General features: G+C 39.3%; 3 protein-coding genes across 3 annotated transcripts in view; 1 reads left to right on the forward strand and 2 right to left on the reverse strand.

The window, feature by feature from the left end:
* LOC128810529 (protein FRA10AC1) overlaps positions 1-5,617 on the reverse strand; it is a 26,243-nt gene extending 20,626 nt beyond the window's left edge. The window contains exon 1 of the mRNA XM_053983461.1: positions 5,579-5,617. Coding sequence (XP_053839436.1) covers positions 5,579-5,602 — 24 coding nt within the window. The 5' untranslated portion in view covers positions 5,603-5,617. The remainder of the gene's footprint in view (positions 1-5,578) is intronic.
* The window catches only part of LGI1 (leucine rich glioma inactivated 1), a 28,846-nt gene that overhangs the window by 780 nt on the left and 13,050 nt on the right, over positions 1-15,016 (forward strand). The window lies entirely within an intron of this gene.
* LOC128810861 (uncharacterized) lies at positions 5,615-13,085 on the reverse strand. Its single transcript, XM_053984003.1, has 2 exons — positions 12,435-13,085; positions 5,615-5,711 (listed from the first exon to the last, which is right to left on the reverse strand). Exons 1-2 carry the CDS (start codon positions 13,083-13,085, stop codon positions 5,688-5,690), a joined length of 675 nt encoding a protein of 224 aa, XP_053839978.1. The 3' UTR covers positions 5,615-5,687.

Genomic DNA, 15,016 nt, shown 5'->3' on the forward strand with positions numbered 1-15,016 from the left:
GGGAAATATTAAAAATTTAAATACTGCTGCTCCCCTTGTAATGTGCAAATTGTAAAATATAAGTTGTAGGTAGCTGCTTTTTTGCAGTAAGACAATCACACACCATAGCTGACAGTGGCTTACCTTGGCTAGTAAATCTCTGGTTTCAGATTTTTTTTTCTCCTGACCTAGTGTTTGTGTTACTTGTTATGCCATTATTGCTGTGAATGTATGCAAAGATGATGCTAAAGCATCCCATGGAAAGGAACTGAGTGGCACTGTGCATATTTGAGAGTATGCAGTGTTCTGCTGAAGTCCTACTGAATGTGGCCCATTTCCTCTAAAGGGCAGAGACTCTGTTGCAAAAATGGAATTATCCTAATTAATAATTTAAATATATCAAAATAAATAATGTATACCCTCAAAGCTGTAATAGCAGGCATCTTTTTGTTGTTCCTGTCTTATGGAAATGACAGACTGCTTTAGTGTGAATGAATCCTGATATGATTCTGGAAACTGGGCCAACATATCATTGATTATGCACTTTGAAGAAGAGTGGGAAAGGTAGAGAAAAGATTTACAATTCTTGAATCTCTTGGCATTGTGCTGTGGCCACAAAGCCTGCATATACAAAAAATACAGTTTCTGGGACAGGAAAATTCTGCAGTGAGTCCAGCTATAGCAGCTGCTGTAGATGCTGAAGTTATGTTATAAACAGCTTTTCTGAGAATAGCAGCTAGATAATTTCATCTTGCTATGCTATGCTTTTCTGATGTCTAACTGTGTTGCTTTAGAACATCACCTGACTGCATTTCATATGTGGCTACAGTATGCTACAGCTGGGGAATGGGTTCAGAAATGGCCTTCTAAATAAACTGGAAGTTGAAACTGAACGTGCCCTTAGCCATTGGTATATGGATTACACGTTGGTCCAGTGGGAGTATCTCCGTAGTTTAATTCCAGCAACAGTATGTTTTGACACCAAAAAGGTACTGCTGTCATATGAGTCCCACAGGACTGGAAGATACAGGAAAAAGAACAGACGAGATAGGCATAACTCTTTACAGGGCAGGAGGTTTTAAGTGGGATTTTGATGACTGTACAGCCAAACCTTTGGAGTACAGCTTTCCTTTGCAAGTAAGTCAATCAATGCCAATCTTTACAAGTAAGTCAGGCTGCCACTGAAGAGGGCATTCTTCTTGAACTGGCCCCAACGCTCATCTGACCACTCCTGCTGAACTGCAGAATTTAATTTTCTGCCACTCTAGCTCCTGTGACTGTCCTGATGTGCTATCTGGATGAATAACCCTGGTGGGACAAAAAAAGGTTAGGGATGGGACAGGAGGGAAGTGGGAAATGAGAAACAGGGGCTGCCCTTTCAGCAGCAGCTCTCTTTTAGATCAGGTCAGCAGTAATGTGAAACAATAGTCTTAAATTACAGTAGCCCTGAACTTTGTGGTCCACAAAGGAGAAAACATCACTGTAGCTTTAACTTTAATTCTGCCCTAAATCTAGAATGGGCTAAATAAAGTATGAGACCTGGTGTATCAAAAAAGTTTAAGTCAGACATGGTACATACATCATAGAGATGCAGAATTCAAAGTATACCTGACATACTTATTGAGCTGTTCCTAAAATGTTCTAGTATAGGAGATTTTGCAGCTTAATACCTTAATCTATTAACCTCTTAGGTATAAGGAGTTTTTCCTACTATCTAAGGAAAAGTCTTCTTTGTTGCTACTTGAGTTAATTTCTTAGTGTCCTGCACTAGTTTGTACAGCAAGCAAGAAGTGATCATCATTTGAATAACGTATTTTAATCCTGGAAGACATATATCCCCACAGTTTTCCCTTTTTGCAGCCTGAGAAGGTACTTCAACCTTTCTATAGAGGTTACATATTGGAGAACTCTTACATTTTATTGCTCTTTTTCAGATTTCTCTGTGTATTTTTAAGAAATACAAAGTGTAGGTGTTTACTCCTTAACAGTATTTAGCCAGGAAGAAACACATCAGCCTTTCTGCATAAGATGATTGCCTCCTAAGATCTTCTGGTAAAGTTGTAAACTCAACAGCCTTGGATCTGATGAATCAAAATTATTTTGGTTAGCCAATTAAAACATTGTTCCAATTTTTAATGAAGCAAATAAGACGGCTTTGCCAGCAGGCTTGAACAGGCAGCTACCACTGGTATGGAGAGCACGGGCAGGGCAGTCACTGATAACTACATCCATTGTGAGCTGTTGCTGCAGACTACATTTGAGTTTGATTATGAGACAGTAATGACAAGAATGCTAGTAAAACTGATATTTGTCCTGTTTAATCTTTCCTCTTTCTTCATTAAGTCAGTTCTTTTGTTGACAAATGAAGAAATTACTTTCTAATGCTATTTGATATTGGCACCTTCCTATGTCCTACATGTCTATGAAGTAAGTTGCCAAAGAATTTATTTTTGTGTCTTCATTGTACGAACAGTACTTTGGCATCTGTCATGTTCCTGATTTTTATCTCCTCCTATTTGAAACCCCCTAGTAATTTGTAGAAAAAGCAAGAAAAGCTAAAAATGGACGTTCACATATGCCAGTAACATCACATTCAGTAACTGTAGCTCTTTTTCATATAGCTGTACCAGTTTACAATTTCAGGGATGTACTGTGCCTCCCAACAAGCCCTGAGGAAGGTATACACTAAAATCAGGCAGCTGATTCCCAAGCTTAAGACTTCCTGACAGTCAGGGAAAACCAGTGGGGCTGCACATGAGGGGCAGTGCCTCACACTCACCAGTTCCCATCACAGGTACTGGTAACTCCAAACTAGTCATTAATGATATTCTGTGATAATCTAGAGGCTATGTGGAGATAGCAGGCAGTGCATACCTGGTTTGTCAAATTCAATAAATGGTGCATTCCACATTTTTTTGTCATATGGGGAATATTAAACATGAATCTTAACTAGCCACTAGATGTCAATGTTGCTGTGCTAAAAGGCAAATGCAGTTTATTTGTTTGGCTGATAAAGTAATTTTCTCAAGAAAAGAACTTCTGTATTTAAAGTTATTTCCAGTATAGGGTTAGTTACAAAAAATAATCATAGACAAGCCCATGCTATGTCCATTATTTGAAGAGCAGCTGTGTAGTTTTATGATATTTTGAAGTTGCAATTAGCATTTCATTGTTAGAAAATCATAATCATTGTTAGAAAAGTGCCTTTGAAAAAACAGTATCTGACTGATTATCAGTTTCCTTCCTTGTTCTAAAATCCCAGACCTTTGTATAAGTAGCCACAATCATTGTATTGATTTCACTGGTTAACAAGATAAAATAGAGCTAATAATACAGTATCTAATCCTATTATATGAGTACTGAATTTCCTAAATTCCAGTTATCTGTGGACATTTTCCTCTTAATTATTTCTGTTTAACACCATTGGATATCAATGTCAGATACATTGTGTGGAGACAGAATTTCTAGAACATGAAGACTTCTAATATGATAAGCATTTGGAAAACAGAAATTTTGAAAACGTGTATATCTAAAGGCAGATCCAACAGATGATGGCATTTTAGAAGGATATACAAGGTAGAATTTGACCCATGGACCTTTGTTATTCCTGGCTCCTCTACCTCTAGGGTGAACAAATCACTGCCAGTCTCCACAACCACTTACTGTCTAGTGCACTGAAGGTGCTGTTCTATTGTCTGTGTCTACAGAGCATTTATTTTGAGACTGAAGTTTGGAAATTGGTTTAATAAATGGTCATGGAAAGCTGAAGAAGATAACAGTACACATCTTGAATTCAGATCAAGCTTGTTCTGCTGTTAGGATAAAAACAAATATCAAAGGCTCTTATTAAAAATAAAGTTGAAAGTTCCTGTTGAATTTTCTTCTCCCAAGAAGTCAAAAATGTGGAAATTGCATCCCTATTCTCAGCTGATCAATTTGGTAAACAGAATCCCAGTTTAGGCCAAAATGTTAGAAAATACAGCCTAAATAACCTGATTTATTCCCTTAACTCCACCTCCTATGATGCATATAAGGCCTCTCAACTTCATACACAATTCACAAGATTTTTTTTATTACTGTTGACAGAAGAGCAGCCTTAGTCTTCATTATCATGGACTGAAGTAGTTGAAGTCCTGCACCACAGTTTATTTGATGGTAGCATTACTTTCACTCTTAACAATCTAAAGAATCACAGATACATTATAGAGGAACTATAACTGTTTTAATTCCTAATATCTATTTTAGTTTTATTGCCTACGACTACAGTTATGTAAGAATCTTATAATGCTATCTTGAAAACGAGATTGCTTCATTAATTCATTTTGTTGTAATTAAGGGAACACTCAAAGCATCAACCTTGTTGCTAAAACTTCTGTGTACTTCAAAAAATTTCATGAAAATAAAGTTTTCTGCACGTCCTTGATAAGATGTATAGTGTAAATAATAGCATTATGATCATGTAAAAACTAACAATTCAGTTATGGAAATAATAAATCAGACTTTAATAAAACAGTAATTCTTAGAATCAATTCCCAGTATTATCTTTAAAGTTTAGGCTTATTTTTGCAAAATGTACAGAATTTTACTAAATAAATCCCCTAGAGATATATTATGTAGACTCTTGTCTAGTGTCTTTAATCGTCGCTGCTATTTCCACATTTGTTTTGTGGCTAGTGATTTTTGTCTCCAGAGCTTAGTCTGGCAACTCTGCTCAGAACAAAGCTCACTACAAGATTAAACATGCATGTAGGCATGCATAAACTTGAGTAGTGACTAGAGCCTATCAGGAATTTAATTTAAAAGTAATTATCAGTATGTACAAAATACTACTACTTAGTTTTATCAACCTGCTCTTAAGTAAGTGGAATACAGAAACTGACTCCTCCACCATGTTCCAGTTTTCATTTGAAGAGATTTTAGAAGTTCATTATGCTTAAATTCCCTGAAGTATGAACTATTTCCTAAGAGAGCAAAGAATGCCTAATCTTTTATGGCTAGATCTGCTTTGGTGGAGAGTGACTGATGGCATCCAATTACATAAATAAAAGAGAAAGGCAAATTTGTTTTTCCAGTTTGATATCAGAGTTATTATATAAGATGAAAAAATAATAGAAAAATAATAAGAGAAGGAAAATCTAGTAATGTGGAAATAAATAAAAGAAAACAACTGACAAGCAATGTACTTATTTTCTTTAAATTACATTGTTTCCCACTGGATTTTTTGGAAGGGGGAAAAAAGAATACGTGAGCAAAGTTGAAATCCATTGCATTTTTAAACCATAGTGGAAAAGATATGTGTTCCCTCTTTTCCTGAGTTGCATTTTTGTGCATAATGTCTACCATGTATATGTATTGATAATATTCACTTATGAGAACTGAGGAAAGGTACAAATCATTGACAGGGAATGTTTGGAATCTGAAGTCTTCTGCATAAAAAGGTGACAGACAAGTCACTGTCATCTGAATAATGCAAGCAGTTAAGCACTATTTGTGTACTCAGCATTCTATGTAACCTGGAAAAGAAAGGTGCCTGGAAGTTGAAGATGTAATGTTAATAGAGATGTACAGTCTCATTCCTGCAAACATGTTCAGAAAATACCTGTTTTTTAGAGATGTGTTTCATCTTTACTTAGAAGTTGATCTCTTAACCCAGGAATCCAGAAGGCCAGTCATGAAAACTGTACTGTGGAGCTGCTAAGATGAGTTCATCACAGTGTTTTCCACTGGTTGTCCTTAAGCAACAAAAATAAATCAGAGCTTATTTGCAATATACAGTGCTGCAGTCAGTTGTTTGGAATCTCACAGGCAGGTTTTAAAAAACTAAGGTATAAGAGCACAATGTAATGCAATGATAACAGAATCAACCCTCACTTTATCTTACTATTTCAGTGGGATTACAGAGTAAAGTAGTACAGTAGCTGCATGTAGAGGCTGTTAGTACCCAGTTGAGGTGATCAGTAACTGATCCTTCAATGAAAACTGAAGGATACAGGGATATAAAAAAGCTGTTCTGAGCACTGAAGCAGGATGAATCAGTTAAAGTTCCTATTTCACAGTTTTTAATGAACATGCTTATAGAGTACGGCTGTGAGACCTCATTTCATTAATAATACCATGAGCCATTCTGCTAGAACTGAGCTTTTATTAGTAAAAGTATACTACTGATCTCCAGGGTTTGGAAATAATAGGGATTATATTTCAAATTAAATACAATTTAATGTTATTTAATCACCAATATCATTAAGACATGAAGTACAGAAATACTATCAACCTTTCTATTGAAAGTATTTCCAGGACACTATTCATTCCATGGCATCTAAATGGAATGGGAAAGATAACTATCCTAAATGGCAACCATTAGTCTAACTTTGTTACAAATATCAAGTTATGATATTTATAGCCAGCAACACTGAGCTGGGCAATATCCACAACTCTAGAAGTAAAAATGTCAGACTCAAAAAACCACAAAAAAAGTCATCTACTGCAAGTAAAAAGAAATATCGCAGCTTGTTCCCTGGGGGAGATCTTGCTACTTGCTGAAACCACATTCAATTTGCAAGTGTAAGTCAAAATGTTAACAGTTACATATCTAGATGACTGCCTTTCTTGAATGGAAACAAAACCACATGGAAGATAAGGGTCAGGAAGTGAAGTGAGATTTGAATGAAAAACATTTCCTTTAGCATTTCATAAAACATTCTGTTAAGTTTGCATTACACTGTCCTTAAATATACTGCTCATAAAAGATGGATTGTGTTATTTAGATTTATATTAGGATCTGGTTTTATACTTTTTATCAATCTTGGTTTAGTAAATCCATGCCACTCTTTCCCTGTAAAACTTTTATTTGAACCTCAGCCTTAACAGAGTATTTGGCAGGTTTCTATAATATGAGTCTGTCAACAAAAGGAAAATACTATTCTGACTACCTCATTTATCTTAGATATGGTCATAATCCAGTCACAAATGTTAAGAACTAGACAAAGTAAGAAGACAGTGAAACATTTTGATATTTTCTTACTTGAAGACATCAATACCTGTAGAAAAATATGCCCATACAACAGAATACTAAATTTTTCTCCCAGTTAAAATGAAGTTAGTATATGAATATTAGCTTCATTAATATATGAAGGTACTGTTGTACTGTGATCTACCACTACAGTATGAAAAACAAAGCCTTAAACTTACGATGACATTCATTACTTGTATTGAATTTCCAGTTCAGTCCAGCCTTAAGAACAACACAAATTGTTGTACCCCATCCTTGGAGCCTAAGTGTCTTTTTGAAAGGGTATCACAGCCCTGGTCACAGATGCCCATCACATGCATCCCCAGGCATCCTCAGCAAGGAGGGATTTAGCTGTCTTTGGAACATCACCCATTCTGAATCTATAGCAACCCTCCTCTAATATGCAAAGCTATTTTTAGCATCAGGGCAGCCTTGAAAGCAGCAGGTAAAGCATGAAAAGAATGAATAAGTGGTTGTGGTGCTCGCCTCTGAATAGAAGCTATATATAGCTCTTGAGAGAAATCTTAATATATATGTATATATATCATGTGCATATGAAGGGATATCTGCCTCCCTGAGGGGGAAGCAGGGGTGTCAGAAACACAGAGTAGAGCATTATTACTATTTGTGACCTGAGCTGCTATCTAAAGTCATTATTTCCAATTGTTCTGTTTCAGAAAATAAATTGTTAATGGAATTGGGTATCTTTGATCCAGTCTTTATTTGCAATGAATGTATAGCCTTCATTTCCCTGAGTGAAGAGAAAATTGAACAGCGGGAGACTATTTGCAGTTCCAAGCTCTTTTCAGCCATTACTTGCTCCAAGAAATTCTCTAGTGAATTTCTCAGGTCTCCCTTTCCATGCCTAGGAGCCAACATCTCAGGAGCCAACATCTCAGTTTCTGTGATTTTAACTGTTCTCTTGAGTTCCCAAACCTGGTGGGTTTTTTTGTTTGTTTTGTTTTGGTTTTTTTTGGTTTTTTTTTTTTTTTTTTTTTTTTTTTTTGTTTTGGGGTTTCTTGTTTGTGTTTTTTTGTTTTTTTTTTTCCTTGTCTTTTACTCTTATATATTCATCCATTTGCTTCTTAAAAAAAATCTTGGGAAAAAAGGCCACGTGTGCCTTTGTTTAATCAGTACTGTGTGCCATTTATTTAGCTGGGGAGCTATATTGCTTCATGAAGGAGCTTATTACTTCTTACTGATGTGTTATATTGAGGCTGGGAATTAGGCCCTCCAGTTTTAATGACTCTTTGCCTAAATCACAAGGGCAGCAACAGTGGAAACTTACAGATGCCTACAAGTGATTGCTGTCAAAAAGAAAGTCAGCTGTATTTGGATAGTATTTGGATTATTGTTTTAGAAAAGGAATAATTAGGAATAATTTTGAACTTAAAATGTGAATGTTACCATGTTCAAGGTAGGGAAAATCCTTTAGCTTCTGAGCAGTCATAACTAAAATGTGTATTTCTCTGTTGCTATGAAAGTTATATTTAAAACTACTGTCAGTTCTTAGATAAAGATGTGTTGGTTTTGTTCTCCCACTGCAGAGGGAAAGGGCCAGCAGCCAAAAGAGCAAATCTTTTCTTAAGGCTGTACTAAATATGTAGCATATTGGCATATGAGCAAACAGATGTAATGAAATTTTCAGCCCTCTGAAGTCTCCTCTGCAGGGCAAATGTGGTTTATAAGAAAAAGGGACCTTGGAGTTCAGCTTGGTGCAGTACTTGATGGAGAATCTGTGCTAGGCTTGTGCAGTAGTAGCGTGCCAGCCATAATGTAGGGTGGCAGATTTGGTATTTACTTAAGGTGAAAAGGATTAACTCTTACTGAAATAAAGTATTTTTCCAAATTTCTTGAGTTGTTGAGAGCAATAAAAACATCAGTAAAATACACTTGCAGAGCTATCACCACCAACCCCTTAAAATGTTTCAGTGCTGATCCAAATCTTTGCTTTGTGAAGCGTGTCGATTAGCAATGATGAAACAATAATATGCATTTGATGAGTCACATCCTTCCTATTGTGCAGTTCATTATGTCCATGGCACTCCAGCAAGGCTTCTACTTGAAGTATTTCAGTGACTTCAGTGCTGCTGAGATTTATTTCATTGTAAATTATTCAGGACATAGAAACCTGTTTTTAACAAGTAAAGAAAGCCTGTTGTCTCTGCCATGTAACAAATACATTTTCTATGTCCATTTAAATAAATAATATTTTGTTACTTCTTTTCTGCCTGCAAAATGACAAGGAAAATTAAAGACAAGTTTATAAAGATTAGAATAATTCTTCACGGAGCCAATGCCATGAAAAAGTACAGAAGGGCATGTAAGATAGCACAGGTCAAGGAAAGGATTTTGTAACACTCTGTTTTTAATTAGCATCTTGGCACACTGGAAGAGCTCAGACATTTTTCCATGAAGAAATGTATTATAGACTTTTCTAGCTGCCAATTAAATGGCATTTAGCTACACTGACAGTAGTATGTTGTTTTGGGTCTGCAGAAAGCGCTTGCTCATGCTAGAAAATCTGGGACATTTTGTTTTGTATACGGGGTTCTTACTGGACTGACTTTTCTATCCATCCTATTTTGAATGTAGGCATGAAGGATACCTTCTATGAATAAATACCAAATTAAGAGTACAAGGAGGTGGCAGAGTGGGGAAGATAATTATGAAATGTCAGTTTGTATACACCTGTTGACAGTCTGTCCTCCAGTTAAATGATAATTTTTAAACAATGGTAGCTAAATACTGGGGTGTTTTATGAGGTTCATATTTTGTCCTGTTTGGTAGGGACTGATGTAATTTGTCACCAGTTCTGTCCTATGATTCATTTAAATATGAGCGTTTGTAACATGAAACTGCCCCTCAAGTGTGCAGCTCCCTATGCATTTTCTCTTACAGTGAAACCAATGCTCTCTGCCCACTCCTGTCCTCAACTGCTTGTTCTGGCTCTGGCAATTTTGGAGGGGTTTGGGGGGGAGGGAGGGGGGTTTGAAAGATTTGGGCTTGTTTTGCTTGTTTTCTGGTTCTTTTACCAGCTAATTTATTTAATCCAGTTTAGAGAATAGCATTAGAACAGAAACACCAGCAGTGATCTGTGGAAGAGAGCAGAATCAATAGTACTTGCAAGAGTTGGGAAGAGAGAAACCATCCTATTAAGGAAAGTGTTGCGCAGAAATGTGTTCTTAAAATCACCATGCCAGTTCTGAAAAAGCTGGCAATTACAAATTAAGCATAGATTCTCTCACTAGTATCATGGTTCTAATGTCTGATAGAGCTATGTAGAGGGAAAAAGGGCAAAAAGTAACTTGCATATTTGAACAAGAATTCTCCTTGCTGAGAGGTTCATATAGAGGGCACTTAATCTTACAGTAGGATGTATGCTAGGTGGTGTGATGCCAGTTCCACTGAAATGGATGGGCATGTTGACTGTCTCAAAAGTGTTCCCATTTCCAACACGGGAGAAGTTGATTTTCCCTGCGTAAATTACAGGCAAATTTTCATGAGAGTTGTCTTGAAAGATTGAAAAAAAAAAAAATCCAGATTTCTGCAGCAGGTGGAAATCTCATGTTCTTTTATACTGTTTCCTTTCTTACACTTCCCCCTATATGAGGTGTGGTATCAGTTCCTGCTGTGAACCATGAAGTAGCACAGCTTCATACATCTTTGAATTGGGCTTTGGTTTGCTCTTGACCTTGTATGTTTGCCCTTTCATTTCCCCTCCAACTTTAAATATCCATTGTTAGCATTTTCAAGGCAAAACATAGACAATAGAAGCAAAGCAATAACTATTTGTATAGGTCTGGAGAAAAGTGGCTGGTTATCAGGAGAGCAGTTAATGTGATGCTGCTGGGTTGGGTGCTGCAAAGCACACTGGTTTATAATAGACCTTAGAAGCAAACGAAGCATCAAGAATCATAAGGGTGTTGAAAGTTCTTAGTTGCAACAAAATAAGACCTAGAAGTAGATTAATTTTGCTTAGCTTCCCTTTGAAAGAAATACACTGTGCATCTATTTTTCTTAAAGAGAGATCATTCAGATATCAGTACATCTCTCCTGACATATTTTTTGTCATTGGTCAAATTCTGGTGTACTTAAACCAGCAAGCAGTTCCAGAGACACCTGCACATTCACCAGGACATGCTCAGTGGAGCAGGTGTTGTACATCACTCTGAAATTTTGGCCATGAGAGCTCACTTCAGAGGTGATCGCTTTTAAGCCCACAGTGAACTGTGAACTGGCTACTTTACGTAAGGGAAAGAAGACCACCCTCCAAGTCTTTCTTTCCTCCAAAGCTGGCAGCAGTTAAGCACCCATTTCCTTGGCTTTTTGACACAGGGACTTGCCTGGTTGTTCTGCTTTTAATGAAACTGGTATAATAAAGAAGGATACCCATAATACAAACCTGTATAGACAGGATAGGGCAAAGTCAGCAGAACTTTCCAAATAAAAAGGTTTGGGCAGTCTTGTGATCATTCTAAAGCTTGTCTGTGTTATGAGCTGTTGTAAAGGCATCTCAAGTTTTATTATGCCTAACCTGCAGAAGGCCTCTTCCTGGCAATGACTCTTGGTGCCAGATCCACCAGGAAGCATAGTCTTTTCAGAACTGTTTAGAATTCACAAGACTTAGTTTTGTTTATTGAAAGTACAGCCTCATTCTCAGCTGCTTTAAATTTGCCATTTGCTGCAGAATTTCTTAAAAGGGTGGAGCCAAGAGAGCAAAAACTCGGATTCATGAGGTATTTGTAGGAGTCTTTGATCTCAAAATCCTTCTGCTCCAAACACAGTGGTAACATAGCAATGACAATGTTTTGTTCTTTAGGAGACTGGTGAATACCGGGTGTGATTTGGGCTGTTGCCCATCTGTGTGGTGTAATATTATGGGCTTAATACCAAGCACAGTAAAGTCTCATCATCACCATCGGTGGATTTTGGATTAGGCTGCGTATGTGCAGGCAGCTCATTCTGAACAGAGAAAAGGCAACACAGTTTCCTAATAGCAGGATGAAATCAAAAGTAACTTTAACAGGATATGGATCTGCAAAGGGAACTGTACTGAGCATGAAGCCACAGAAAGCTTATTCAAATTTTGTCATATGTTGGTAATGAAAACATTCTAGTCTAATGCAAATATAAATACAGTTATTGGCATGGAGTTAATACCTCGAAAAACATTAAATGTTTTTTAAAATATTTTTTGTTCTATGTTCTGACCATTTATGTTTGCTGTCCTCGAATATTTTAGCAAACAGGTTTACTTGTATAAGTATTACTATTTTAACCAGATATTGGAGAATATGTGCTAAAATATATGCGTATATAACAATAACAATAATGATGATGATGATGATGATGACGATGATGCATATGTTTGCTCTAGAAACGAAGCCATGGAAGTTGTGCCAAGTCTGACCAAAGAACACAAACAGTGATGGGTGGTGAATACCTCTAGTGGCAGCAGGCGAAAGTAGATTTGATTGTCATATACTTGCACCGAGATTTTTACTAGGTGGTTAATATCATCAAAAATTGTCGTTACGAGACAATTTGGATGCATTGGAAGAAACAGTTTGTTTCTTAGGACGCAGAGCGTGGGAAACCATCGGTCCCTAAGGCGTACTTGGCTCTGCTCAACCCCGGAGAGGTGAAACATGACGGCGCATTCGTGCAGGACACACTGCGGCCGCTCGGCGTGGGCCCGGGAGCTCCTCTCCGCCGCCGCAGCGCGGGCTGGCTCCGCAGGGGCCGCGGGGCCGCGGCAGGCGACGGGCGGCCCTGGCGCTCCCTCGGGCCCGGCCTCGCCCCCGCCCGGCCTCGCCCCCGCCCGGCCTCGGCCGCTCAGCGCGGGCGCCGCCCGCGGCCGCCGCGTTGCCGGGATACGGGGCCGCGGCGAGGCGGTGGCGCGGGGCCCGCGCCGGCCCCGAGCGGTGTCCCTCAGCCGGTGACCCCATGCGGTGTCCCCCTGCAGTGTCCCCCTGCCCGGGCCGGAACGCGCCGGACCGCTGGCCCCCGCCGCAGCGCGGCAAGGTGCGGGGTTTTCGGCTAGAACGTCAAGTGATGGGAAGCAGACCGAGGAACGCATCCACAACTCCCTCATCCCCCCTGCTGGAACCTTGCAGAAAGAAAAATAAATGAATTCTGAATCCCATTGTGCCTACTCAGTACCTGAAACACCCGGGAAAACAAGCAGGGACCGAGAGGCAGGCGCTGGTCCGTGGGCGCAGCAGGCCGCTGCCTGCTCCACTGGCCCGCAAACAAACAGCGATGGCATCGGCAAAGGGTGAGGCAAGGGTCGCCGGGCTGGACAGAAGCTATGCCACTAAAAATCCATGAACCACTTTGGTTTTACACTGCTGCATGGCAGGAAATGAGATGCTGAGCTTGGCAGAAAAGGACCCTAGAAAATGTGATTATGCCTCTCTTTTGATGGGGCTGTTATAAATATTCATAATATTGCAATTTTGGAAAAGCGGTTGTTTTGGCATGTGGTTTGGAATAGAAAACTAACTTCCAGGCGGTTCTCTGCATGGACAAAACTGGAGTCAGGTTACTGCTCTGCTGCAGAATGTGCTTTTGTTACCGAAGAAAACACTACACTGCAAAGTTTTCAGGAGGTTCACAATGTGGTTGGAGTATTAATTAAAGAGAAATGCCTAGGTAATTGATGGCGGATTTCAGTGAATGAGCCAAAGGAAATGAAACACCGGGTTTCACCATCAATGGCAAAATATTGCCATGGCAATGGGTGGCTTTGCCAGGAATAAACAAACAAACAACAACGGGCCTCTTTCAGGAAAAAAGAGTTAGAGAATTTTCTGTTCTCACCTCACCATGTCTGTGCCATTGGACATCTTGGAGGGGAGAAGATAGTGTAGCCTACTTACGCAAGTAGGTTCCCTCTCAAATCCAGCTTCCCTCTCAGTAGGTACAATTAGATCATTTCCAGAGCAAGAAGTCACCTTCATACTGGGGGATGGGAAGGCATCATCATTTGCTTAATAATGATTTCAGTGCCTTGGCTACTGTAATTACTTTCCATTTTCTTACAGAAGGTGGATGGGCTCAGAAATAACCCAGGTTTCTGCCACTCTTAGCTGATGCTGCTTCAGGGAGGGACTGCTGGCAGGGGAGGTTTTCTTAGGAGCAAAAGCTTTCTGGACATTCCTGGCTGCACCCAGTCCCTCAGAGGACGCAGTCCCACCACCTGGTGTGAGCTTTGGGTGTCTGCCCTCATCCCTGGGAGATGGACCTCAGCCACCACCCAGTCAAGGATTCAGCAGTGCTGGAGTCCTGCCTTGTATCCATAGGCTGAATTTCTTGCAGTTTTGCAGGCTGTTGTTCTGCCCATAGCCTATCAAATCCCAGGTGGGCACCTGGATATTCACTAAGGCCTTGCTGGGATGGTTCCTGAGGAAGACATACATGGCCTGATGTTGATCTTGTGATTTTGTGACTTGTAGAGCAGGAGCAATGGGCTACAGCCAGGTGGCCTTGTGAAATCAAAGGAAGGGTAACCAGAAGTCAAAAGAGATCTCCTCATCAGGAGGTCTGGTGTCCCCTGGTGAGGAGACAGCATCCATGTGAAGGAGCTAATAGTGAGCCTGACTGTAATAAATGTTTGTACCACTGGGTTGACCCCAGTAGTGTTTGTAAGCTGTCTAATGTAAACAGTCCAACGGGGAAGTGTAAAGACCTGTTAAAGTTTGCAAAACTTGTCTAATAGCAATACTACATTGAACAAAATCCATCCTGTGTGGCTTCCCAGCCATTTGGCATTTGTTAGCTTTGTCTTACCATTCTTAATAAATACTTAGGTGCTGCTTAAGTTTCCTATAAAATATTTAATGTAATTTGCAGTAAAGTCTTCAGGCTGAGGACTGTATCTGCCAGAGCACTCATACCACACCTAGCACTCATTTCGATTGCAGCCTCCAGGCAGTATTGTAAAGGTTCATTATTACTAGCAGGATCTGTCCTTATCCTGTCACTCTTCAAAGAAGGTCCATTCTTAACTACAGGTTTAACACA

Source organism: Vidua macroura, chromosome 8 (genome assembly GCF_024509145.1).
Source record: "Vidua macroura isolate BioBank_ID:100142 chromosome 8, ASM2450914v1, whole genome shotgun sequence".
NCBI lineage: Eukaryota > Metazoa > Chordata > Aves > Passeriformes > Viduidae > Vidua > Vidua macroura.

Bases quoted from the DNA above. Each gene is read 5' to 3' on its own strand.
- LOC128810861 (XM_053984003.1), bottom strand. From the start codon at position 13,085: ATGAGGGAGTTGTGGATGCGTTCCTCGGTCTGCTTCCCATCACTTGAC. The intron at 5,712-12,434 runs GTATTCACCACC...TTGTTGCTTAAG, and splicing joins TTCGCCTGCTGCCACTAGAG to GACAACCAGTGGAAAACACT.